This window comes from Psammomys obesus, unplaced genomic scaffold (assembly GCF_907164565.1).
Source record: "Psammomys obesus unplaced genomic scaffold, mPsaObe1.curated_primary_1811, whole genome shotgun sequence".
Classification (NCBI taxonomy): Eukaryota; Metazoa; Chordata; class Mammalia; order Rodentia; family Muridae; genus Psammomys; species Psammomys obesus.
In genome coordinates, this window is record NW_026590118.1 from 185,355 (window position 1) to 213,144 (window position 27,790).

The window sequence follows — 27,790 nt, forward strand, 5'->3', positions numbered from 1 at the left end:
CCAATCAGTTCATGTCAGAGACAGTCCCTGTTCCTATTACAATGGAATCCACTTGGATACTGAACTGCCATGGGCTACATCTGTGCAGGGGTCTTAGGTTATCTCCATGCATAGTCCTTGGTTGGAATAGCAGTCTCAGGAAAGACCCCTGTGCTCAGATTTTTTGGTTCTGTTGCTCTCCTTGTGGAGTTCCTGTTCTCTCCAGATCTTACTGTTTCCCACTTCTTTCCTAAGATTCCCTGCACTCTGCCCAAAAGTTGCCCATAAGTCTCAGCATCTGCATTGATAGTCTGCAGGGCAGAGCCTTTCAGAGGTCCTCTGTGTCAGGCTCCTGACTTGTTCCCTCTTTTCTCCTTCTTCTGATGTCTATCTTCTTTCCCTTTCTGGATAGGAATTGAGCATTTTAGCAAGAGTCCTCCCTCTTAATTAGTTTCTTTAGGTGTATAGATTTTAGTAGGTTTATCCTATATTATATATCTATATGAGTGAGTATATACCGTGTGCATCTTTCTGCTTCTGGGATAGCTCACTCAGGATGATCTTTTCCAGATCCCACCATTTACCTGCAAATTTCATGATTTCCTTGTTTTGTATTGCTGAGTAATATTCCATTGTGTAGATATACCACAATTTGTGCATCCATTCCTCCACTGAGGGGCATCTGGGCTGTTTCCAGATCTTCACCAACCCTATATCTGGCAGAGGGCTAATATCCAGTATATATAAAGAACTAAAGAAGTTAAACAGCAAAAAACCAAGTAATCCAATTTAAAAATGGGGTACAGAGCTAAATAGAGAATTCTCTGCAGAGGAATATCGAATGGCAGAGAAACACTTAAAAGAAATGCTCAATCTCATTAGCCAACAGGGAAATGCAAATCAAAACGACCCTAAGATTTCACCTTACACCCATCAGAATGGCTAAGATCAAAAACTCAAGAGACAACACATGCTGGAGAGGTTGTGGAGAAAGGGGAACCCTCCTCCACTGCTGGTGGGAATGTAAACATGTACAACAACTCTGGAAAGCAATCTGGTGCTTTCTCAGACAACTAGGAATAGCGCTTCCTCAAGATCCAGCTATACCACTTGTAGGCATATACCCAAATGAGTCTCAAGTAACACAATAAGGACATTTGCTCAACCATATTTGATGCAGTTATTAATATATATACTATACACACAGAAAGAGGATTTAAAACATTGTATATGCTTCATATTAAATAATTGTTATTTATTCTGTAACAATAAGGTATTATACTGATTTTTAAAAGGTATACTTAGACTTTAGTATTAAATACATACTGTAAACAAATGGCAGGTACTTTATAATAATTGATAAAACAAATATCATTTTATGTTTGCTATAGGCAAGCAATGATACATGGAGAAGTCACTCTCTTACGCTTCCATGATAAATAGTGAAAAATCATTTTCAAACTCTTTTAGAAAAATATGTACCAAAGCAGGTTATACTGTCATGTATGGAAGAATGACTAATACATATTACAAGTAGAATAACTTATGCTGGCCCAAATAATATAAAGAGAAAATACAAATAGGTGAATCCTAAGTTTTAACTGGTAGTTTCAATTTTCAAATTCAATATGTCATTTTTTTTTTTTTTTTTTTTTTTGCCCTGGGTTTTGAGACAGGGTTCCTATGTAGCTTTGGCTGTCCTGGACTCACTTTGTAGGCCAGGCTGGCCTTAAACTCACAGAGATCCGCCTTCCTCTGCCTCTCTGAGTGCTGGGATTAAAGGCATGCCCCACCACACATGGCTTCAGTATGCTATTCTTAAGGTATGTCAAAAAAATTAGTTATCTTGAATGTATTACTTTAAAAATACACTATTATACATGGGATCATCTATATAGCTAAGAATTCATTTGGGGCAAGCCTAATCTTTAACAGGGAGTTATCTTTATACAAGTAAATATACTTAATAAATATTTGAAATCTATTAAGTGGTAGGCCCTGTGGGGACAAGGAAGATGACAGAAGACTTGGCTTCTGGAAGATGAATTTTTAGTTGGAGTTGAGATCATGGTAACAGCCATTATGCCAAAATGGCTGATTTTTATTTTAAAGAATAATTCTGATGGAGATTGCATTTGATGGAAATAATTTATTTCACATGTGCTCTTCTCAATTCTGAATGTCTAGAATATCTCTTTAAAACTCTTGCTTATATGTTTTATTTCATACAAATTGGATAAATAAACAGAATTTCCATAAACGAATACTGCAACCCCTAATATTTTAACAAATGTGGGAAACAGTTCAAATTTGAAAGCACAGAACCCTTTCTATGAAATAAATATATATAATTTTTTTTTTTTTTTTTTTTTTTTTTTTTTTACTTCTCTCACCTAAATAATTTGAAAACAGCCATGAGATACAGTATGTGGTATAGTGGAAAACATTCCTGGTCTGGATCTTAATACCTATAAATGACTCATCCAACCATCCAACAATGAATTTCTTGTAGTTGTTTTCCATAAAGACCCACCTACCAAATACGATACATACATTACTTCATACATCTTTAATAGAAGTTCATTTTATATTCAATCTTTTTAGTTATAGTACTTACTTACACTGCCATTTTGGCAGGATAATTACAGCAAGTATAAATACCTCCCTTTCTATAGCCTAAAACCAACTCAAAGAGAATGCATATACCAAGATACCAAAATCGTACATGCTTAAATGCAAATGTATTTGGTTCCTTTTCGTGTAACATATACTAACGTAACTACATGCTGCTTTTCCAAATCAAGTTTGGAAAAGGATCTTACAAAGTGGAAAAGGAACATTCTTTTTAAGCTACACATCAACCAAGTCAGGAGAGTACTGGAAGAGTTAACATCTACTGTCTCTTCCAACCTGTCACGCTCATGAGAAGGCCCGTATTAACCTTGTACAAGGAAAAGCCTATGGAAGCCATTCATATTTGCCACAACAGGGAGAATGGCACAGGAGAAGAGGAGGAAAAGTAGTGTCAACTGTCCTATGTTGGAGTATAGAAGCTGCTGGCAACAAACAACAAAAACAGAACAATGAAGTGAACTTCTTAGGATGCCATGCCGAGCAGAAAGCCTCCAAAAAATCCCCCAGTCACTAGAACATTCTTCTTTACAAATGACACAACCTGAAAAACACAAGATTTTCTACAATGAGTTATTTTGCTAAGGATGTTAACCATTTCTCTTACTGATGACTGTAAGCAAAGTTTTATTTCCTTATTTTCCAAAGCTTTCACCTCCCCTATACCTTCCTGCAAAAGTTTCTACTGATCTAAGGTTTGGTGCATACATAGATAGGTACCCTGTATGGCTTTCTTAATGATTTATTATCTCTCCTGACCACTTCCCTTAGAATGTAAATGTGAAATAATATCTCCAACATTCTGGCCTACTCATGTTTTTGTTTCTTCATTATGTGGTGTGTACGTGTACATGTGTGTATTTGTTGTACATACATGTGGATAAACAAGTGCACATACATATGGAGGGCTAAGATTGATAGGTGTCTTCCTAGCTCATTCCCACATTATATATTGAGACAGGATCTCTTTCTGGACCAAGAGATTACCACTTGAGCTAGTCTGGCTAGCCAGCTTGCTCTAGTGATTCTTGTCATAGCCCTAGGACTGAAGGGAGGTCACCACACCCACCTGGCATTTACATGAGTGTTGAGGATCCAAAACTGTGGTCTTCAGATTTGCATGACAATCACTTTACCCAATAAGCCATATCCCCCAGCCAAGCCAAATCATTTCTTGAAGTTAAGCACAGTGTCTTCATTTTCCAACTAAGTAAACCATTTTCACTATTACATTCCCATCACTTTGAGTCAATTGTGTAAAAGTCCACAGTGTCTCTTCACTACCACTGTATTTAGGTGTCCTGGCTAGCTTTAATTGTCAACTTGACACAGTCTACAATTATCTGAGAAAAGAATCTCACTGAAAAATTGCCTAGATAAGTGGTTCTCAACCTGTGGGTCCTGGGACCTAAGACCATTAGAGAACACAGATATTTGCATTATGATTTGTAACAGTGGCAAAATTAAAATTATGACATAGCAAAGAAACTAATTTTATGGTTGGAGGTCACCACAACATGAGGAATTGTATTAAAGGACCACAGCATTAAGAAGGTTGAGACTTATATTGACCTGGGCATGTGTGTACAGGATTGTCTTGAGTGTTAGTTGATGTGGGATGGCGCACCATGCTGTGGGCAGAACCGTTCCCTAGACAGGTGGTCATGAACTGTACAAGAATGCTAAGTGAGCATAAGCCTGTCTGCCAACCAGCAAACAGCATTCTCTGTGGTTCTTGCTACATGGTCTTTGGCTGTGAATTAAATTCTTTGGTCAGAGGTAATGCTGTGTGGGATAGCAGGCAGATAGCAAAGATCCATTTGTTTCTCCCTGCTCTAGATTTAGGATTAATGTGATCAGCTGCCCAAATTCCTGCCTGACTTCTCCTCAGTGATGGCCCGAAACCTAGAACTAATAAACCCTTTCCTTTCAGTTGTTTTCCGTAAGAATATTTTATCCCAGAAACAAAAATGAAGCTAGGCCATTATGTCTCCTTGCCTCACTTCCACTGCAGCCCGTAACTCTCTAGGACTTCCATATTTTCTTAAACAAAGTACTACTTGAGGACAAAAAAATTCACTTAAATTTTTATATGTGTATCTGGGGGTATATGTATATATGAGTGCATGGCAGTTCTCAGCCACCAGTAACTCTAGTTCCAGGGGATCTGATGCCTTTTTCTTGCCTCTACAAGCAGCAGGTACATACGTGGTATACAGATATACATGAAGGCAAACCCCATACATACAAAAAAATAAAGTAATTTTTTTTTCGAGACAGGGTTTCCCTATGTAACAGAGTCCTGGCTGTCCTAGACTCACTCTGTAGATCACGCTGGCCTCGAACTCATAGAAAACCACCTGCCTCTGCCTCCCCAAGTGTGGGATTACAAGTCTGTGGCACCATGCCTGGCTGCTGGTACATGCCTGTAATCCCAGCAGGAAGAGGCAGACAGATTTCTGTGAGTTGGAAGCCAGCCTGGTATACAAAGCGAGTCCAAGACAGCCAAGGCTACACAGAGAAACCCTGTCTTGAAAAAAAAAAAAAAGGCATGCACCACCACACCTGGCCAGTAAAGAATTTGCCATCTGGCTATCTTCAAGCCTACCAACCCATTATCCAAGCATTTCTATTAGTCATGTACAGAACAGATTTGGCTATTTCAAAGATAAGCAGGCATAGAAATAAAATGTAACTTGTTCACAATGACAGTACACCCTACCCATTGTGGTACCCCTGTTCCTATAAGAACTAGTTAACTACAACTACATCTTCATCTCCTTTGTATTCACATTCACTGACAAAATTCATCAAATAAGTCAATTACTAAACTTTACAAGAGGCTGGAGAGACATCTCCAGGGTTAAGAGCACTGGCTGTTCTTTCAGAAAATCCAGATTTAATGCCTTCATGAACTGGGTGAGGTAGTACATGGTTGTTATATTATAGCATTCAAGAGGCTGAGGCAAAAATTTAATAAGGACAGCCTGGGTTACATGAGACTCTGTTCCCTGCAAATTGTCTCTACAGTAATAATATTCTAAGACTGACATACAGATACGGCTTTTGTCTCATAGCTCCAAGATCTTTGTAAATATAAAGTTTTTTTTTATATTGCTGAGACAATTTTATATCCCATCTTGTACACAAAACTGCCTGTACTTTTCATATACTAAATCTAAACAAAGCAAGTCTTACCTCCTCAGCTTTACTTTTGACGTCAGTTGGTATCTGGTTATTCTTACGAATCTTCAACTGTTCTTTGGCTTTTTTCATGTCTTTTTCTACTCGTTGCCAGTCAACTTTGATGTACCCAGTATGGTTTGCCAGCTACAATTTAATAGTGATAAAAAAGAAATGAGAAACCTGGTCTTTGTTATTTCTTTTTGTCTAGATAAAACATTAAGTAGGTAATCAAAATTCCTCTTACTTTCTATTTTTAAAGACATTTGCTATTTTTTTATGATCGTCAGGCAAAATGTACATTCTATATTGAAGCAAAATTAAATAATGGCCCTCAGTTGTTGGCAATCCTTTAATGTATATGCTGAACTTTGCAAAGTTTTAAGTAAAATTAAAAAATAAGATGGTAAAATAAAAGTCAAAGTAGTAAATTCAATGTAAATTATTTTCAAAGAATTGTGGACAGAATAAATCTGACTCAAATATGTTGTTTCTGATAAATTAGGGTTATCCATTACACCGTAAACCAATTAGTTACCCAAATAAACTGGAGAAAATATGTATATGTATATATACATATATATGTAAAGTAAACATTAGCACTTATTAAAGGGAAGTTCTTATACAAAGCAATAATAATTAAAAAAAAAACATTTGGGATTGAGAGTTGGCTCAGTGGTTTAGAGCACTGGACTGTTCCAGATGATCCAAGTTCAAGTCTCAGTACCCAGGTAGTGGCTCTCAACCTTGTAAGTGTGAAATAAAATGTGAGTAGGGATTAAGACTTCACTCAAATGGTTAGTAGCACTTGAAATAGTACACAAAAAAAATGTATAAACTATTTTAATGTAATATAGCCAGGGCTATAATTCTAACAATATGTTAACAGGCAAGTGGAATGTCTAAACATCTAGGAAAATTTAACATACAAACCTGAAGGAGAAAGAATCCACCTCCTACAGCTGTTGCAGCCAATTTTCCAACCTTCTGGAATACGAAACCAGTACACCTAGGAAATCAAACCAAGATCAGACAATGCGACAGGCTGTTAGCTGCACACAAACCTGAACTTCAATGCTCAGATCCTACTTACCTGGAGGTGACCTAGCTCCTTCCTACCATGTACAGAAACAGAAGGCCATTCATAAGTACTCATTTTACATTTCAGAGACAACACTAGCATCCTGGCCCATCTCACCTCTACCCAAAACTTCCAAGGATGTTTCAGTTAACAGGTTTCCCTTCTCCCAGATTCACTTTGTTCTCTGTATAGAGCAGGTGTTCCCACTACCCCTGAATTCTCAGTATTCCCTCTGTTCAATGTTCTTTCCCTGCCACCTCCACTATTTTCTTTCTTGTTAGTCTCTGTTCTCCCTTTTCTTGCAGATATGGCCATATCCAGTCTGCTTCTTTTTCTCTTGGCTCTGGATTTTTTCAGATGGCTCTGAATGTTCTTTCTCTCTTATCCATAATATAAATTTCTCCCCATCTCCTATGATGGAGTGGCCATTTCAGTGTTTTGTGTTTTTTTTCTTTTTTTTTTAAGATTTATTTATTTATTTAATGTATATGAACACTGTTTTCAGGCACACCAGAAGAGGAAATCAGATCCCCTTGCAGATGGTTATGAGCCACATGTGGTTGCTAGGGATTGAACTCAGGACCTCTGGAAGCGAGGTCAGTGCTCTTAACCGCTGAGCCATCTCTCCAGCCCTGCAGTGGTTTCATTACTAAGCCACTTGCTTATACTAAGAATACATTCATGTACCACTATAAGAAGCTTGTCAATTAAAAATGTATACGCAGGCTGGGCATAGTAGTGCATATCTTTAATTTCAACACTCTCAGAGGCACAGGCAGGTGGATCTCTGTGAATCTGAGCTACATAGAGAGTTCCAGACAGCAAAGGCTCAAAAAATTATATACAAATATTCTAAACATTGGAAGAAACTTCTTTCTTTCTTTCCTTTCTTCTGGCAGACTCATTCCTGAAGATGACTACCAAAGCCCAGCAATCAAAAATGTTTTGATTTTTTTATTCCTTTTTTGTTTTTCTCTTCTGTAACTGCTATAGCCAAAACTTCAAGCACTATTTAAATGAGAGGGAGAAACTGAGCATCCTTGCCTTGTTCCTAATTTTAGAGGAAATGCTCAAAGTTTGTTTCCACTTAAGGTAATATTGGCTACAGTTTTATTGTACATATTCTTTATTATTTTCAGGTATGTTCCATCTATTTCTAAAGTTTCCAGACCAAAACTTTTATCAAGAAGTCAGGTTGAACTCTGTCAAATGCATTTCAGTATTAATTGGATTAATTATATATAGTTTCTATTCATAAGTCCATTTATATAGCGTCTTACATTTGTTGAAGCATGTATATAGAACTAATCTTGCCTTTCTGGGATGATTCACACTTGGTTGTAATGCACAATATTCTTAACGTGTTCTTGAGTTCAATTTGCAAGTGTTCTGTTGAGAATTTTTACACTATGTCCATGAAATAAATCAGTCTGTAGTTTGCTTTTTCTGTGTGTCTTTAGACAGTTTTTGGATCAGAATAATATTGACTTTTATAGAATAAATTTGGTAGTGTACCTCCACTCTCTCTTCTGCCAAAAGAAACAATTTCCTTTATCTCTGGAAAAGGAGACACATGGTTCTCCAGTTAACATATGCTAGTGCCACCTATCAGCATATCAAGGCCTAGGCTAGCCTCCAGGCTTCCTCAGATCCCTATTCACAAGTACTTGTTATACATTTCAGGGTCCCCAAACTAGTCTTCTGGGGGTTCCCTCCCCATAAGTTACTCACCTTTCTATAACCTGGCTATTTTAACTATTTTCTGCTCTTGCTGTTCTCACTATGCTCTCCTTATTCTTTATCCACTGCTAAAGAGAATAATTAAAATAGTCAGGTTATAGGAAAGGTGAGTAACTAGGGGGGAGGCAGAAGAGAACCAGTTTTACAAGTTCTTGGGGAATGCTATTTATCTAACCACCAGAGATCCTCCTAGAGTCCCGGTTAGGCCATTTCTGGATATTTGGACTGCCTTTTGGAGTTTGGGGGATTGGAGTTTCCATTGGACCTGTCAGTAGCATGCAAAAATATAAATAGTATTTTAATTTGATGATTCACTACACATTCTGACCAATTTCAGAGAAGTCAGTGTGTTTTACTTAATTAGACAGTTTTTATAACTGTGCTACTAAATCAGTCACAAAAGAATTGCAAATCTTTAACACCACTTACCATCCAGTAACACCTCCTATTAACAGCTGGGTTGCTACACTATACTTTTCAGCTGATGGCCCAGATTCCTGCCCAAACAGCTTACGCCACCATGGTTGCTTTTTAGTTAATTCTACAAGATCCAGTGCCTCAAATTTTCCATCAAAGTTCCCTATAAAAGAATTAAGATATGCAGTTAGTGATTGTTGGGAAAGGAGACATTTTCTTTAGTGCTCTAGCATTGGTAAGGTGCCTATGTGCTAGTAAACAATCTCTCACCCTTGTCCTTGTAAATAACGCTAATGAAACTCAACGGGGCATCAAAAAAAAAAAAGTATAGTGAAGACAAGGCAACAATTGAAGGGGATCAGCAGGAATAAGGACGGACAAAAAAGGGGTGAAAATATTATCAAAATATACAGGTATACAAAAAGTCATAATAAAATCTATCATTGTATATGATTAGCTATATAAATAAAAATTTTTAAAAAGATTAAGAAAATATTTACTTTTATAATAAATTAACACCATTCTTAAATAGATTAAGGGATTTTTTAAAGTTTTTAAAATTATTTAATTAATGTATTTATTTATTACAGTTTATTCACTTTTTTCTTTCTTTTTTTAATTTTTTTTTCTTTATTAATTACACTTTATTCATTTGTATCCCCCCCCCGTGTTTCCCTCCCTCCTCCCATCCCAATCCCTCCCTTCCTCCACCCTCTGCATGCATGCCCCTCCACAAATCCACTGATAGGGGAGGTCTTCTTTTCCTTCCTTCTGATCCTAGTCAATTAGGTCTCATCAGGAGTGGCTGCAGTGTCTTCTTCTGTGGCCTGGTAATGCTGCTTCCCCCTCAGGGGGAGGTAATTAAAGAGCAGGCCAATCAGTTCATGTCAGAGACAGTCCCTGTTCCTATTACAATGGAACCCACTTGGATACTGAACTGCCATGGGCTACATCTGTGCAGGGGTCTTAGGTTATCTCCATGCATAGTCCTTGGTTAGAGTATCAGTCTCAGGAAAGACCCCTGTGCTCAGATTTTTTGGTTCTATTGCTCTCCTTGTGGAGTTTTGTCCTCTCCAGATCTTACTGTTTCCCACTTTTTTCATAAGATTCTCTGCACTCTGCCCAAAAGTTGCCCATAAGTCTCAGCATCTGCATTGATAGTCTGCAGGGCAGAGCCTTTCAGAGGTCCTCTGTGTCAGGCTCCTGACTTGTTCCCTCTTTTCTCCTTCTTCTGATGTCTATCCTCTTTGCCTTTCTGGATAGGAATTGAGCATTTTAGCAAGAGTCCTTCCTCTTGATTAGTTTCTTTAGGTGTATAGATTTTAGTAGATTTATCCTATATTATATGTCTATATGAGTGAGTATATACTGTGTGCATCTTTCTGCTTCTGGGATAGCTCACTCAGGATGATCTTTTCCAGATCCCACTATTTACCTGCAAATTTCATGATTTCCTTGTTTTGTATTGCTGAGTAATATTCCATTGTGCAGATATACCACAATAAATCAAAACAATCCTAAGATTTCACCTTACACCCAACTTAGCTAAGTTTTTGATCTTAGCTAAGATCAAAAACTCAAGAGACAACACATGCTGGAGAGGTTGTTGAGAAAGGGGAACCCTCCTCCACTGCTGGTGGGAATGTAAACTTGTACAACCACTCTGGAAAGCAATCTGGTGCTTTCTGAGACAACTAGGAATAGCCCTTCCTCAAGATCTAGCTATACCACTCGTAGGCATATATCCAAAAGAGGCTCAAGTACACAAAAAGGACATTTGCTCAACCATGTTTGTGGCAGCCTTATTTGTAATAGCCAGAAGCTGGAAACAGCCCAGATGCCCCTCAGTGGAGGAATAGATTAAGGGATTTTTAAGCAACAGTTATAATAGCAAATATACAAATACTCTATTTTAAATTTACTATTTTAATTTACTATTTTAAATAGTAAATTATTTCTGAAATTCTGGGTTGAAATTTTGGAAAATGACTAAAATATACAAATTTTAGTATCTGTATGGCAGTACCTTGAAAACTTAGAATTAGTCATCTATTGTTTTTCCTCTCAAATTCAAAACCAATTAAACTGATGTAGGAAAACCATACTATTGAATGAAAGCATTCTATATATATATTTTAAAAAATTAAATCTGTAGGAGCTATCTACAAACCAATTTTCTGTATTACATGGAACTCCAGTGAATAAGTAAACAGACAATGTTTGACTGGATGATTACTAATTTACTAGACAATGTGCTTAGTAACAAATTCTCTAGTTTAATGCACAAAGAAAGGTAGGTACTATCTATTAATCCCATTTTGTAATCAGGAAACAAAGCTTTGAAATGTAGTGTATAGACAGGTAAAGAAAACAAGCTAACAAAATGTCTAATCCCTGGTTTGTCCAAAATTACCTTGTTTACCTACTATATTCAGTCCTTCTTCCTTGGAAACATACTGCATTAAGATAATATCAAAAACTTATCATGTAAGGTTGTTTAGAAATAAAGGAAAAAGCCAAGAATTGTCATTTATATATATAAAAAAAGAAGGAGCTAGATCGGTGGCTCAGAGGTTAAAAGCATTGGCTGTTTTTCCAAAGGTCCTAAGTTCAATTCCCAGCAACTACCTGGTGGCTCATAACCATCTATAATGAGATCTGGTGTAGGCACACATGCAGGCGGAATATTGTACAGATAATTAATAAATAAATAAATAAATAAATAAATAAATCTTTAAAAAAATAGAAAATAGAGGCAGAATCAGAGATGATCAATATAGTAAATGAAGTAAAAATTTTCAGAATGCTTCACACATATATAATTGGAGTCCAAGAAGATTATCAGAATAGGAGAGAAGTAACATTCAAGAGACATGCTGATGTGACTCAAGCAAGAAATGCCAAGTAGAACTCATGAACAAGGGAATGAAGGGTATTTAAATGAGTATCCATGTTGTTATAGAAATGAATGTTATTGTATAAAACAGTTCCTAAAGTATCTTGTAAAACTTAAAATATACATCATAAAATTAAGCAGGTGATTTTTAAATTATCAGCAGGCAAAAAAAAAGAACAGTAAACTACAGAACACTCCCCTCCTAAATTTAAGATTAAGAAAGTCAAGCCTATGAGCTACACTCCTGCCTGAGTTTCAATATCAAGATGTTCATTCTCTCTATAATATAATCCTTATTTTTTTTAAAGTCCCTTTTAATCCCAGCACCCAGAAAGGCAGAGACAGGCAGGTCATTGTGAGTTTGAGGCCAGCATGGTCTACAAAGCATGTCCAGGACAGCCAAGGCTATACAGAAAAACCCTGTCTCAAAAAAAAAAAAAAGTCCTTTACAGGTTAAGGCAGTGGTTCTCAAACTGTGGGTCATGACTCCTTTTGGGGAAAGAGGGTAGTCACATATCAGACATCCTGCAAATCAGGTATTTACATTGCCATTCATAACAGTAGCAAAATTATAATTATGAAGTAGCAACAAAACAATTTTATGGTTGGGGTCACTACAACATTAGAAACTGCATAAAGGGTTGCAGCATTACAAAGGTTGAGAACCACTTGGTTAAGGGATCCTAAAACGTATATACACAGGCAAAGGAGCAAGAATAGTGTTCATGTTACAATAGCTGTACAACTTGCTTCCAAACATCACAAAACAAGGCTTTTTTTGTCTATAGTTTCTGGTTCTGTGCGTGTGGAATTCAGTCACATCATTAAGGCTTCTTTATTATTCTGTGATATCTGAGGCTTTAACTAGAAAATTTACAGGGCAGGGTCTAGAATAATCTGAAAAGTTTATAGTCACATGTACAGACTACTTTTCTTGGAGGCTAAAGTGGGCTTCCTTAATACCACTGTAGTTAGGTTCAAGAGGTAATTGTATCAAGCTGAGGAAAGATCAAAGACCTGGAAAAAACTATGTCATCATTTTAAGTCCTGGCCTCAAATGCCACTCAGTTTTACTAGCATCAAACTGGGCTAGAGTAGTTCTCATCCAGATTCAGGAAGAGGTAATATTCTTAATCCCAATTCTTACGGGGAGGGGAATACCAAAGTCCTATCGAAAACAGACCATCTTCTACATATCAATCTTCTATACGGCCACAATAATCTTAAGGAGAAAGTTTAAGTATGTTCAAAACTTTCAAACTACAGTATAATAGAGAGCTGCTGAAGTTAAGGATTTTTTTGGGGGGGGGTAGCTAGTTATTATTTTTCTGAGACAGGGTTTTTCCATGTAGCCCCTAAACTCACTCTGTAGACTGGCTGGCCTCTCTAGCTCAGAGATCCGCCCACCTCTGCCTCCCAAATTCTGGAATTAAATACATGTGGCACCACCACCCAAATAAGTTAAAGATTTATAAAGCTACAGTATTCAATAAGATGTTACATTGAATCAAGTAAACACAAAAACATTAGTTGAAGACAATGTCTTGAAATAGATTTACACATATTATTATCATTGTCATTACAAGATACCAAGGTAATTCCACAGTAGAAAACAAGTCTTCTCAATAGTCTTAGAAGCACTAGATATTCATGTTTTTATAAAGGTCTACCTTATATCACACACAACAAAACATCTATGTAACATAACAGGAATGTATCACTACTATGCTGAGGAAAATATAATTGAAAACAAAAATTTTTCTGTGGTAATTTTATTACCAAGCCTAATCATTCAACATATGGCTACTGAGGGATTAAGTTTCGTACAGTGCCACATACCTGTAATGCCAGCACTTGAGAGGCAGAGGAAGGAGGACTGCTGAGTTTGAGGCCAGACTGGTCTACACAAAATTCTCTGTTGGTGGTGGGTGAGGTGGGACGGATAAAAATCATAGTGCTGTCTGGTCCACTCAACTTCATCAGTCACTCATTAAACACTGTTCTGTTTTTTCCAGAGCTGAGGACCGAACCCAGGGCCTTGCACTTGCTAGGCAAGTGCTCTACCACTAAGCTAAATCCCCAACCCCACATTAAACACTGTTAAACAAAATTTACAAGCCTTGTCTAAGGGCCCAGGAAAACAAGAATTACCATAAGCACTACAATTATGTAAGACTCAAGATTTCTCAGAAATTCCTAGATATTCTGTTTAGCAATTGCATGGTGTGTGATGTTTACAAGCTTAATGAATTGACTGACTTAACATTAACCAAAATGGAGTAAGAAGCATAACTTTAAAAGTGCGCCACTGGAGTTTTCGTTTGAGTAGGGCGACTAAAAGTACCATCTTATATCTCTACTGTTTTCAGAACCATCAATAAATACAATTAGGAAAGGACCAATGAAAATGAGGGTGTGAGGTGTCTGAGAAACACTACGAGACAAATACACTTCTCTCAGGGGACCAGATTGATTCTGAGAACAGCAACTGAATCTCCCTAGGATACCTAGGTAGGGGCGGCGCTGGAAGGCTGGAGGAGCTGAACAGAGATAACGTGCCAAGGCAGCTTAATCACCAGCCTGAGCATGACCTTGGCCAGGCCAGGCCCCAGAGCACCCTCCTGAAAAGACTCCGCGCTGCCCTGCCCAGGCACTATTGAGGTTCCCACGACACGAGGAACCCAGGAGATGCTCGACCATCCCTCACTCTAGACTAGGAAGGTGGCTGCGCCCCGGCCCTTCCGCGCGTGCTCCCTCCTTTACCTTGACTGGTCGCGGCCATTTTGAGGAACTAGTATCGCAAGGACACAACTGCTGGAACAGGAACAGGCTTTAATCATTCGCAGCTGGCTTCCGGCAGATGGGGCAGATTTTTTCAGTCCGGAGGCAGCAGAAGAGGGCGGGCCTGGCGCAGTGAGACGTCTTTCCTGTCCCGGAGCTTGGAGCTTCAACAGCCTCGGCTGCAGCCCCACACCCGCACAGAGGAATGCTTGCTACCAGTGGTGAAAGCCTCTTTGCATTGGGGATTGACAGGGTTTATTTCAGCTTCATTTATTTATTTCAGATTGTGAGTATTTATGTAAGCAATGAATATATGTTAATTCTGGCTCTCATTTCAGTGTGGAAAACACATCATACACATTTTTAAAGCATTCAACCACATTAATAATATACACTTGTATTATAATGGCTGCATCTTTTCCCCCTTTAAAGTTTATATATATATATATATATATATATATATATATAGATTTATTTTTACTTTATGTATATGCATTTTTTACCTGCATGTGCATGCAGTACTAGAGCACTTCATTCTCTCTCTCTTGTTTTTGTTGTTGTTTGTTTGTTTTGTTGTTGTTTTGATTTTTTGGTTTTTACTGAGACAGGGTTTCTCTGTGTGTTCTTGGCTGCCCTAGACTAGCTTTGTAGACCAGGCTGGCCTCAAACTCACAGCAATGTGCCTGCCTCTGTCTCCACGAGTGCTGGGATTAAAGGCTTGCGTCACCACGCCCGACTCATTGTCCTTTATTCTCCATACATTTACTAGCTTGCAAAAAGAAGAGTCTCAGATGAGGGTTGAAAGATTTTATGGACATAAGGCAAAGGAAATGGGGACCAGTTTATTTCTGTGTCCGTTTAGGAACACAGTAACTTAAGTTCTTTCCTATGACTTAGGCAGCCATGGGTTTTTGGTCCAGTAACAGATACAAGTTCTATCCTGTGGAGCTGGCCATAAATACGAGCATAAAGAGATTGGTTACTCTCCTGACATTTATTCTTCTACCCTACCAGTCGGGCTATCTTGCCATGCCAGCCATTACAGGAGCTCACAGGGTTCACAGATGCTGGATAAGACTGGTGATAACTTGTCTCATCCAACAGCAAACATGTGACCTTCCAGCACAGTGAAATCTTGTCATTGCCAGCTTGATTTCTCCATGTTTTATGACTTGAGTATGTTGTATCATCAGCAGTAGGATTACTATCAAATTCTGTAGAATAATTGCCAAAAAATTATAACAGCCTATAATGGTTGGGGGTCTATGGAGCCAACAACTACAAAAGAGATGACCCATTCCTGGCATTTGGGCTTTATAATTGTTAGCCTGGCGTCCTTAGTAGGGGCACTGTCACCCTGTTGTAGGGATAATTCCCACTTAAACTCTCATGTATTTATACATGTATATTTTAGAAAGCTTCTAAAGTAATAGGTTTTCATGTGGCTTTTTAGATACCTTTAGTGTTAATAATCACTCCCCATACTCCCTTCTCTCCCTGGCTCTCCCATTCTTAGCCCCCACTTAACCCCACGTGTTCAGTTAGTACTCTTTCCTTTTCATGTCAACTGCAGTCTGTATCCCACTTCCCTTGAAATCTACTTTCTTTTGCTGGCCCCTTCATAGTTTCTTGATCTCTATGGGGACTTCAATTTAAAACACATATCTAAAGATTCAGAGTTAGCATTCACATATGAGAGAGAACCTAAGATATTTGTCTTTCTGGTTCTAGGCTACCTCACCGAGAATGATTATTTTCAGTTCTATCTATTTACCTGAAAATTTAATAATTTCATTTTTCTTTACAGCTGAATAATATTCCATTTTATGAATGTATTACATTTTCATTATCCATTCTTCAGTTGCTGAATGTTCAGGCTCTTTCCATTTCATGGTTATTGAGAATTGAATAGCAATGAGCATGGATATACACATATCCGTATAGTAGGATGTAGACTACTTCTGGATGTATGCCCAAAAATGATATGGCTGCGTCATATAGTAAGTTTGTTTGCAACTTTTTTTGAGAAGAGAGGATGTCTTGCTTATGGTTTCTATTGCTGTAATAATAAACCGTGAACAAAAGCAACATGGGGACAGCAGGGTTTATTTCAGCTTATCCTTCCAGATAACAACTCATCATTGGTGGAAGTCAAGACAGAAGCTCAAGCAGGGCAGGAATCTGGATGCAATAACTGAAGCAGAGACCATGGAGGAACACTGCTTACTGACTTGATCCTTATGTCTTGATCAGCCGGTTTTCTTATACAACTCAGGACCCCCATGTCGAAGGGTGGTTCTGCCTATGGTGACCTGGGACTTCCCATATTAGTCATTAATCAAAACAATGCCCAGCAAAATTGCCACAGGCCATCTGATGGAGACATTTTTCCAACTGAGGTTTATCTTCAGAGATAACTCTAGTTTATGGTAAGTTAACAAAGCAACAATAACACCAAACAGGACAGAGGGCACAGATACCCTATCTGTGTCTCCAGGCCGTGTGGGCAGCTGGAGAGTTCCTGTGGGGAAAGTGGGCTGGGACCCAAAGGAGAAGCTTTTACATCTCATGCAGATTTCAGAATCTTCAACATCTAGAGTTTCTTTGCTGGTGGTACTGAGGAAGAGAATAGGCCAGGAATTTGAGCACAATTGAAACCTCCTCCTCAGCATTCTGTTCATTTTCCCAAGCTTTCAAACTTGGCAGATGCTCTCAGAGGGGAATGGGTTAAGCCTTAGCTCAGCCACCCTTTTCCTATTCCAGCTTTTCCTGTGCCTGCTTCCCACTGCCAAAAGGAAGCAATCCTTCCAGCTCTCCTTAGTGCTAATGCTACTGTCACTCACAGGAGATAAACTTCCATAAAATCCTGTGAAAAATATTTAGGACTTTTCACTAAATCATAAATGTTTTACTTTTTTCTTCTTCTTGAAAGCTGAAGATATTTTAGAAAAGAGTTAAATTTTCACTTCTCTAGTTGAATGGGTTTTTTTTTTTGTTTTTGTTTTTTGTTTTTTTGTTGTTTTTTTTTTTTTGTAATAAAAGCCATGCAAATAGCACTTTTCACTTGCTTCTTTCTGGGCCTTTTCAATTTCTGTTCTAGTGCCACCAGAAGATACTACTTGGGTGCAGTGGAACTGTCCTGGAACTATATGCAGAGTGACCTGCTCAATGTGCTGCATACAGAATCAAGGTAAAAATGCTCTTTCAAGTACAACATTGTGACAGTAGGACTTTGACTAGAAGAAGGTGCATTGTTTTCTGTTGCTTGTTCATTGATTCTTTATTGCATGCTGCCAGTCTGCAATTTAGAGAGAAGGGAGAAAATGAAGAGGCAATGAGCATGAGACAAAAAGAATAGAATTTCCCTTGGCCAACCCAAACCTTCCATAAAAAGAATAAGAACAGTGAATTCTCAGGAGTGTGCACATGGTGTTTATATGGTAATTGCATGGTGCCGAAGCCTTTCATTTTTAGAAGGCATTCTGAGATTACACTGTTAAAAAGGAGCTTCTCAGTATTATAATAATGACTTACTCCAATTTTTGTGCCTCTTCTTAAATCTATTATACCTTGATTTGATAATGTATTGAAATTGAATTATATACTAGTCTATGATTTTGTTAAACTACTGTCTATATTTATGTCTCTTTTATCATTCTTTATCTTTCTCTCCTCCATCCTTCAATCTTTTTCTTTCCCTCCTTTTAAAAATAGGACATTTCAAACAAACAAACAAACAAATAGATAGGATATTTCCTGACTTTATTGATTTTTGTCAACAAGTGCCTTTTGGGTGGATATATCAATTCTTTTTTTCTTTAGTTTCTGCTTTTTAATTTAATGAATCAATTCTTTATAATATTATTTGAATCACATTATTATTCTACTTTTGTTTATCAAGTTGAATGTTGCAATTACTTATTTTATATTTAACTTTGTTTCTCTTCCTGTAATTTCTGTTTGTTTGTTTGTTTGTATGTTTGTTTGTTTGAGACAGGGTCTCATTTTGTAGCCCTGAATGTCCTGGAACTCACTTCATAGACCAGGCTAGCCTTGAACTCATGGAGATCACTTCTGCCTCTGCCTTCTGAGTATTGAGTTAAAGGCATGCACCACCATATGGGGCTTTCATTGTGTTTCTTTAAATGTGTACTATAAAGATTTAAACACAACAAAGAATATGAAAGCAGAAAAATCAGGAATTTAAGGCCAAGTTTGGCTATATATTGTGTTCATGGCCAGCTTGGGCTACTGTTGACACTTTCTCAAAATACCAAAAGAGAGAGGGGGATTTAAACACAATGTGTGTATTATACTAATGTAAATGCTACATATAGTCATATAATACATACTTTATAAATATTTTGGTTTTGTTTTACTTCCTCATCTTTCATACCACACAGGCTTGTTCAATACACACACACACACACACACACACACACACACACACACAGAGAGAGAGAGAGAGAGAGAGAGAGAGAAGAAAGGTTTGCTCGGTCATTATTAATTTTATAAAAATGGGATATTATGATACTCTATATACATTTTCACTAAGTAACATTTAGTTGAATTCTGTCCAGGTCAGTAAAAAAAGATGTAATTCTTTTTTAATTTAATTTTTATTAATTACATTTTATTCACTTTGTTTCCCAGATGTAGCCCCCTCTCCCATCCCCTCTCTATACCACCATCCCTCCCTCTTCTTCTCCTATGCTCCTCCTCCAGTCCAATGATAGGGGAGGTCCTCCTCCCCTTCCATCTGACCCTAGGCTATCAGATCTTATCAGGACTGGCTTCATTGTCTTCCTCTGTATCCTGGTAAGGCTGCTCACCCCTCAGGTGGAAGTGATCAAAGAGCCAGCAACTTAGTTCATGCCAGAGAGAGTCCTTGTTCCCATACTGGGGAACCTTCTTGGACACTGAGCTGCCATGGGCTACATCTGTGCAGGGGTTCTAGGTTATCTCCATGAATGGTCCCTAGTTGGATTATAAGTCTCAGAAAAGACCCTTGTGCCCAGATTTTTTGGTTTTGTTGCTCTCCTTGTGGAGCTCCTGTCCCCTCCAGGTCTTTCTATCTCCCCTTTCTTTCATAAGATTCCGTGCACTCAGCCCAAAGTTTGGTAATGAGTCTCAGCATATGTTTTTATACCTGCTGGGTAGAGTCTTGACAAGACATGTTGGAGAGGCTGTGGAGAAAGAGGAACCTTACTACATTGCTGGTGGGAATGTAAACTTGTACAACCAATTTGGAAATCAATGTGGCGCTTTCGCAGACAATTGGGAATAGTCCTATCTCAAGATCCAACTATACCACTCCTAGACATTTATCCAAAATATGCTCAAGTATACAATAAGGACATTTGCTCAACCATATTCATAGCAGCTTTATTTATAATAGCTAGAATCTGGAAACAACCCAGATGTCTCTCAGTTGAGAAATGGACATAGAAATTATAATTCTTTTTAATGTCTGTATAAGAGCTGGGTTTTACAAGTAAACACATTCATCTCATTACCATTTGGGTAGAGATGTCTCTATTCTATATCATTTTGTTCTGATGTGTTTGTTCATTTACTTACTACTTCATTTTATACTGATGTGTTCATTCATTTACTCACTAATTCACTCATTTTGTGTTACTTGGGGTTGACTTCAGGTAGTCATATTTTATTCATAAGTGCTTTATCACTGAGATATAGCCCAGACACATTGTTGTTATTTTAGCAGACAGATTCTCTGGTGCTATCTTACTGAAACAAAGTAAATAATTTTATTTTAGTTTTTTGGTTTTTGACTTTTATTGATAAATTTATGTATTCACTTTAAATCTCAAACACAGCCCCAAGAGAGGGTCTCTCTATATATCTCCACCTGGCCTGGGCCTCACTATGTAGACCAGAATGGCCTAGAACTCATAAAGATCCACCTGCTTCTGCCTTTTAAATTCTGGAATTAAAGGCTTGTGCTACCACAACCTGCTGCTTTAGTTTTGATTTCTAGAAAGTTTAAGACTCTTCATACATTCCTATCTTCAGAGCATGGGGTTGTTATTACCTCTACATTTGCATCAGGAATAAGTCTTACATTATTGAATGTTTTCAGCCTTATAAGCATATAACAAATACTGTATCTTTAATTGTAGTATTTTATATCTAATGAGGTTCAGCACCTTTTAAAATGCATGTTGCCTATCAGAGTTGATTTTTCAGATTTTGCTTTTTAAATGTTTCACCTATAATTCTTTGGGGTCGTACATTATATTTTTTTAAAAAAAAATATGTACACTTAGTGTTTGGCATACATGTATATCTGTGTGAAGGAATTGGATCCTTTGGAACTTGACTGACAGACAGTTGTGAGCTGACATGTGGGCACTGGGATTTGAACCCAGGTCTTCTGGAAGAGCAGCCAGTGATCTTAACTGCTGAGCCATGTCTTCAGCCCGGGCCTTCCATTTTTTAAAGTGTGAAAATACTTTTATTACATATATTCATTATCCTTTATGTATAATTTCTCCTAAGATTATCTATCTCTTGCCTTACTTTATAAATTATCAAAATATTTAATTTTTATAGTCAAATATGCATTTTTTAAAATATGCATCTTTAAATTTGACAGTTTTGGTTAAAAATGTCTTCTGTTACCTAAAGGTCCTTCCAGATTTTTGTGTGTCTTTCCAGATTTTGTTGTAAGAATTTTACATTTATGACTTCAATTTATCTTGACATTTTAGCTAAATTTCCATCTGTGTCAGTAGCCTATTACAATGGCACCAACACACTCAGCTCTGTAGCTTTATTTTTATTGTCATCATTGAGTTTTGGTATTAAAGTTTGTTTCAATTTATCATGTAAATAGATAAATAGGCCATCTTTTTCTATAGAATTACCTATCATTTAAATATTAGGCGAGGCTTAATGATTTACACTTGGTCTCAGTGATATTTAGGATAGTGTTAATAAGATTTCCAGTGGACAGCTCTTTCAGTTTTACAATTGCTTTATTACCAGTGTTTTACTTTTTCATGAGTCCTTTACATTGTCTGGAGTTACATGCCCTTAAATTCCTGTGTCTTTGCCAGCTATCTGTGAATAAGCTTGCCAAAAATTTGCCTGTTTTATTGTTGTTGGTCCTTTGAAAGAATCGGTTTGGAGGTTCTATTTTGTTTGAGACAGGATCTCATGTAGCCCATATTGGATTCCAACTAGCTATGTAGATGAAGATAACTTTGAATTTTTGATCATCATGTCTGTATCTCCCAAGTTCCTGAATAACAGATATGTGCTACAAAACCTAACATTTCTGAGTTGTTTTTAAATGTTTCATTATTTTTATGTTCAATACATATTATCTCTTCTTAGTTTCTTTTTGTTTATCCTGCTATATTTTCCATGCGTATGAAAAGTAATATGTTACTTCCTTTTTCCACCTTTGTCTTATATTTTTTGAGGATTTTATACATGAGTAAATTGTATTTGCATTATTTTTACCCCCTTATTTGCTTCTAACTTTTCTCATGTCCCCCCAACTACTCCCTCTCAAATTTATGCATCCATGGGTACAACATGCTTGTTCTGTCCAAAAGACACTATATTATAAAGCAGTCATTCTGGTCGTCAAACTCTTACAATCTTTCTGCCTATTTTTCCACTATGTTTCCTGAGCCTTAGATATAGACACTTTGTTATAGATGTCCCATTTGAGACTGGGTCCCACGGTCACCTATTCTGTGCATTTTGACTAGTTGTGGCTCTCTCTAATACACTGTCTGTTGAGCAAAGAAGCTTCTTTGATGAAATGTCAGAGCTTACTTATCTATGGTATAAGGATGGGTATTTAGAAGGCAGGTGGAAACTATATTGCTTTAGTGGTAGGATTGTAATAGGTCTTGTAGATCCTATTATCTCTGCAGCCAAGTGTTCTTGGATAGGCAATGAGTTCCCTCCAACTGAACGGATTTTAGATCCAATTAGGCAGCTGTAGGTTACCCCCAAGATACAAGTGCTACTATTGCACTATTGAGGCATCTTGCTGGTCACATCATTGTTGTGGTTCTTAGACTTTAAAGCTGGGTGGAAGTGATGATAACTTTTCCTTCTTGGTAGCTATGAGTGCTAGCCCTCAGGGAAGGGGTTTCCAGGTAAGTACTAGCTCAATTCCTCCAAGTTCTATGACCAAAGTGTGTAGTATCTTCAACAATAGGATGTTATCTTCATATTTTTTTTCAGGCAGCCAAGAGCAATAAAAATAGCCTCTGTTGTTTGGGGAAGTCTCTTGGACCCTTCCCAACTAACAATTCTAAAGGAGGTATCCTTTTTTTGACACACTATCACACTGGGGTTTTATAAGATAGACTATAGCTCCCAGGGAAATATTCTTTTACTGTGTGTGTGTGTGTGTGTGTGTGAGAGAGAGAGAGAGAGAGAGAGAGAGAGAGAGAGAGAGAACGCACATTATTGTATATGAATTGTTAAATAATGTATTTTTATTTTATGTGCATTAGTGTTTTACCTGCATGTATGTCTTTCTGAAGACATCGCATCCCTGGAAATAGAGTTACAGACAGGTGGGTGCTGGGAATTGAACCGGAGCCCTCTAGAAGAACAGTCAGTGCTCTTAAGCACTGAGTCATCTCTCTAGCTCCTGTAAGCTTATAAGTAATAAATTTCATTATGGCTTTTCCAAACATTCTTAACATTATTTATCCCCCCTTCCTTCTTCTCCCTCTGTTTTCTTTCTTCTCTTTCCCCCATTAAACCCTTCCCCCAGTTTTTCCTCTCCTAATGTGTCCTGCTATCCCCATTTCTAGAGCTCCCTTTTCCCCTTCTGCAATGGTCCCTGTGTTTATTCCTGGATTCTACAGTTATTCCAAGTTATAAAATCAAATCTAAAGATTCTGAGCTAAGATCCACAAAAAAGAGAGAATATGTGGCATTCCTCTTTCTGTGTTCCAGCCCCATCCATTTACCTGTGATTTTCATGATCTTGTTTTGCTTTACAATTAAATAAAATAAAATTCCATTGTGTATTTTGAAGGACTCAGGCCAGTCCCAGCATGGCAAACATGGCTCTGGCAGGCCTTGCCCTTCTCCCCCTTTCCCTCTGCCTTGATAACAACAACAACAACAACAACAAACCCTTAGATCACATTCCTAAAGCTAGCCACCAAAGTCTATTTGGCTACTTCCTTCTTCTGAGGCTGACTACCGAGGTCCAGCTACGAAAGTATTACAGTTCAGCAATCAAAAGCCTCATTTGGCTCACCTAATTAACATGCCCAATTAAAATTAAACAACTCATCCTAACACAGAGGTTTACACACACACACACACACACACACACACACACACCTTTACCACATTTGCCTGTAGGCCACATCTGTCTCCTCTCTATCCAGAAGCAGTCTTTTGTTCTAACCCCCAGCCCCATCAAAGGACAAATAGTCTTTCCCCCTTTTCCTTCTTCCTTTCCCCTTTTCCTCCATCTTCTGTCTTTGATTTTTATCCCTGCCCTCTGTCCCTCAGGGGCAAATAAATTTCCTTTGTGCTGAGAGCTTGGTCTTGGTTGTTCTGAGTTGATACAGTTCCTTACATATATGCACTTAGTTTTCATTATCCATCATCATTTGATGGATATCTAGGATAATTTCATTTCCTTGCTATTGTGAATAAAGTAGCAATGGACATGAACATGCAATTACCTCTTTAATAGAGTATGGAGTCTTTTGGGTGTATACCTGGCAGGGGCATATCTGGTTCAGATATTTGTAACTTTTTGAAAATTTTCACACTGACTTCCAAAGTGGTTGCACCAGCTTATATTCCATGGATAACGGTTCCTCTTTCCCCACATCCTCACCAGAAGTTGTCATTTTTTTTTATGATGATGATGATAGGCATTCTAATTGGGATGAGGGAATCTCAAAGTAGTTTTAGTTTGCATGTTTCTAGTTGCTAATAATGTTAAACACTTTTTGAAGTGTTTTATTAGCTTATATATTTCTTCTAATAAGAACTCTATTTGGTTCCACAACCCCCCACCCCTTTTTTAATTGGATTGTTTTTGAGATTACACTTTTTTGGAGATTCCAATATAATCACAACATTTCTCCCTTCCCTTTCCTCCATCCAAATTTTCCAATATATTGAATTATTTCAAATTTATAGCTTCTTTTTTATTAATTGTCATTGTTTAAATGTATGCATATGCATATATTCCTAAATATAACCTTCTCAGTTTATATAATGTTACTTGTATGAATTTTTTTTCAAGGTTGAACATTCGCTATTAAATAGCCCGTTGGTGAGCTCTTTCCTGAAGAAAACTATTTCTACCTCTCTTAGCAGTTCTTACTTGCCTGTAGTTCTTTGTGTACAGATGAGGCCTCCTGGCCTTTTCCCTGTCCACACTGGCATGTCTATTGGTGTCATCTTGTTCAATTCACATTTGGGCAGTCATGTTGCTGAACTTTATGCATGTAGTTTCTGATGTTACTAGGGGACACAATCTCACAGCAAAGTCCATGATCTTCTGGCTCTTACAATCTTTCTCCTCCCTCTTCCAAAATGTTTCCTGAGCCTTAGGTGTTGGAACGTTTTATAGATGTGTCCATTCAGACTGAGATCCATAACTATGCACTTTATTGGTTGTGGTTTTCTTTTGTGGTCTCCATCTATTATGAAGAGAAGTTTCCTTGACGAGAGGTGAATAGTACACTTATCTGTGGATATAAGAAAAAAATTAGATTGTCATTAGAGATTTTTTTGGCTTAGTGAAGTACTTGATTCAAGTTCTCCAGTATCCATGACTTCACTGGCACTGTATAGTTAGCTAGGTTTCCAGTACCAGGCATGGTTTCCTTCTTGTTGAGCAGGTCTCAAGTCCAGTTAGAAAGCTATTTTTTACCACCAAGGTATGCATGCCACTACTGAACCCTTAGGGTTATTATGTCATGGTGGTCACTGATGTGGTTCATAGGTTGACATAATTAGGTAGGACTTGGTTGCCTCTCTCCTTTGGAATGTCTGTTTCTTGATTTTTAAAAATTCTTTGTATATTCTCGATATTAATGATCCACCCAACATATAGCTGACAAATTTTTCTTGCATTATATAGGCTCTCTATTCACTTGATGGTTTCCTTTGATGTACAGGTCCCATTTGTTGACTATTGATCTTATTTCCTGAGCAGTCAGAAATAAGTTTTATTCAGAAAGTCCTTACCTAATCCTTTATCTTGAAGTGTGCTCCCTATAGAGTTTCATATCTAATATTGAGGTCTTTTAGCTATTTGGAGTTTATTTTGTACAGGTGGAAAGATGAATGATTTTTGTACCTCTTAAATATAGATATCCAGTTTGTTCAGCACCATTTGTTAAATGTTATCTCTTCTCCTGTGTATAGATTTTAGCCCATTTGTCAAAACTCAGGTGACTGTAGGATCATGAACCTACATTGGGGCCTTCTATTCAATTCCATTTATCTGTCTGTCTGTTTTTGTTCCAGGACTATGCTGTTTTTATTACCATGTCTCTATAGTATAACTCATAATCAGCTATAGAATTACCTCTTGCCGTATTTTTTTGTTCAAATTTTCTTTGGTTATATGGGATCCTTTTGTTTCCATATGAATTTAAGATACTTATTTTTATATTTCTATGAAGAATGAAGCTGCAATGCTGATGAGAATTGCATTGAATCTGTAGATTGCTTTTGATAGGATGGTCATTTTCATAGTACAGAATTTTCCAATCCATGAGCATGGGAGATATTTCTGTCTTCTAATGTCATATTCAACTTCTTTCTTCAGTGTTTTAAGATTTAAAATTTGCTGTGAAGTTCTTTCACTTCCTTGTATAGATTGATACCAAGGGAATTTTTAAAGCAAATTTATGACTTTATTTTATGTGTATGAGTGTTTTGCCTGGGTGTATGTCAGTTCATCACTTGAGTGCCTAGTACCCCAAAAGAGGCCCAAAGAAGGCAATGGATCCCCTGAGACTGGAATTCCAGTCAGTTGTGAACAACTGCATGGGATGGGGAGCCAAACCAGGGTCCTCTTTAAGAGGAGCCAATGTTCTTAACTGTTGAACCAGTTATCCAGCTCCTGTCCAATTTAATTTTTGAGACTATTTTTAATGGGCTTAATCCCCTGCTAATTTTCTGTTAAAGTGATTTTTCCCTTGTGATAGCAAGTTTTATGTCAATTGGACACAAGCTAAAGTCATCTGAGAGGAGGAAACCACAGTTGAGACCATACCTCCATAAGATTAGACTGTGAGCAAGCCTGTGGAACAGTTTCTTAGTGATTGATGTGGGAGGGCCCAGCCCATTGTGGGTGAGGCCACAACTAGACTGGTGGTCCTGGGTTCTATAAGAAAGACTGAGTACACCATGGGAAGTAAGCCAATAAGCAGCACTCCTTTATGGCTTCTTTATCAGCTCCTGTCTCTAAGTTCCTACCCTATTTGAGTTTCTCTCCTGGCTTCATTCAATGATGAACAATGATGTGGAAATGCGAGTCAAATAATTTTTACCTATCCAAGTTATTTTTGGCCGTGGTGTTTAATCATAGCAATAGTAACCCTCACTAAGACAAATTGGTACCAGGCTGTGACAGACCTGAACATGTTATTCTTGGTAGGATTGTGGAAGAACTTTGGAATTTGGCCTGAGGAAGTCACTGAGTGTTAAGACCTCAGGGAGCTGTTCTATGGTAATGTGGAAGATACGTATATTAAGAGAAATGCAGAAGATGGAGGCCTGGCTCGTGAAGATTCAGAGGGAAGTTTGAGAGTCACTTAAAGACTCCATCAGGCCATTACATATTTTGAAATAAGAATCTGGTTCTGGTCAGTTGGGGCTGAAGAGTCAGCCACAATTAACAAGAGACCAGCACCATTAAAGTGAAACGTTTGTGTTACTGAGAAATTGATGCTGATTACCTGAAGCTGAGAAATTAGTGGTTATTAGGAAGAGACTAGCATCATTTTAAGGAGAAATCTTCTGGGAAGTGTTTCCTCAGAGTCAGCACAAAGAAACTGTGTTCCTCAGGCAGCCAAGGTTGTACCTCATGCAGGCAG

At 37.7% G+C, this 27,790-nt stretch overlaps 2 protein-coding genes across 2 annotated transcripts in view; one reads left to right on the forward strand and one right to left on the reverse strand.

Moving 5' to 3' along the window:
• Nucleotides 1-1,208: 1,208 nt before the first annotated feature.
• Fundc2 (FUN14 domain containing 2) lies at nucleotides 1,209-14,827 on the reverse strand. Its single transcript, XM_055606582.1, has 5 exons — nucleotides 14,691-14,827; nucleotides 9,044-9,194; nucleotides 6,727-6,802; nucleotides 5,809-5,940; nucleotides 1,209-3,154 (listed from the first exon to the last, which is right to left on the reverse strand). The coding sequence occupies exons 1-5, from the start codon at nucleotides 14,707-14,709 to the stop codon at nucleotides 3,077-3,079; spliced, it is 456 nt and encodes a 151-aa protein (XP_055462557.1). The 5' UTR covers nucleotides 14,710-14,827; the 3' UTR covers nucleotides 1,209-3,076.
• Nucleotides 14,828-17,752: 2,925 nt separating this feature from the next.
• Nucleotides 17,753-27,790, forward strand: part of F8 (coagulation factor VIII) — a 139,456-nt gene continuing 129,418 nt past the window's right edge. The window contains exon 1 of the mRNA XM_055606568.1: nucleotides 17,753-17,898. Coding sequence (XP_055462543.1) covers nucleotides 17,753-17,898 — 146 coding nt within the window. The remainder of the gene's footprint in view (nucleotides 17,899-27,790) is intronic.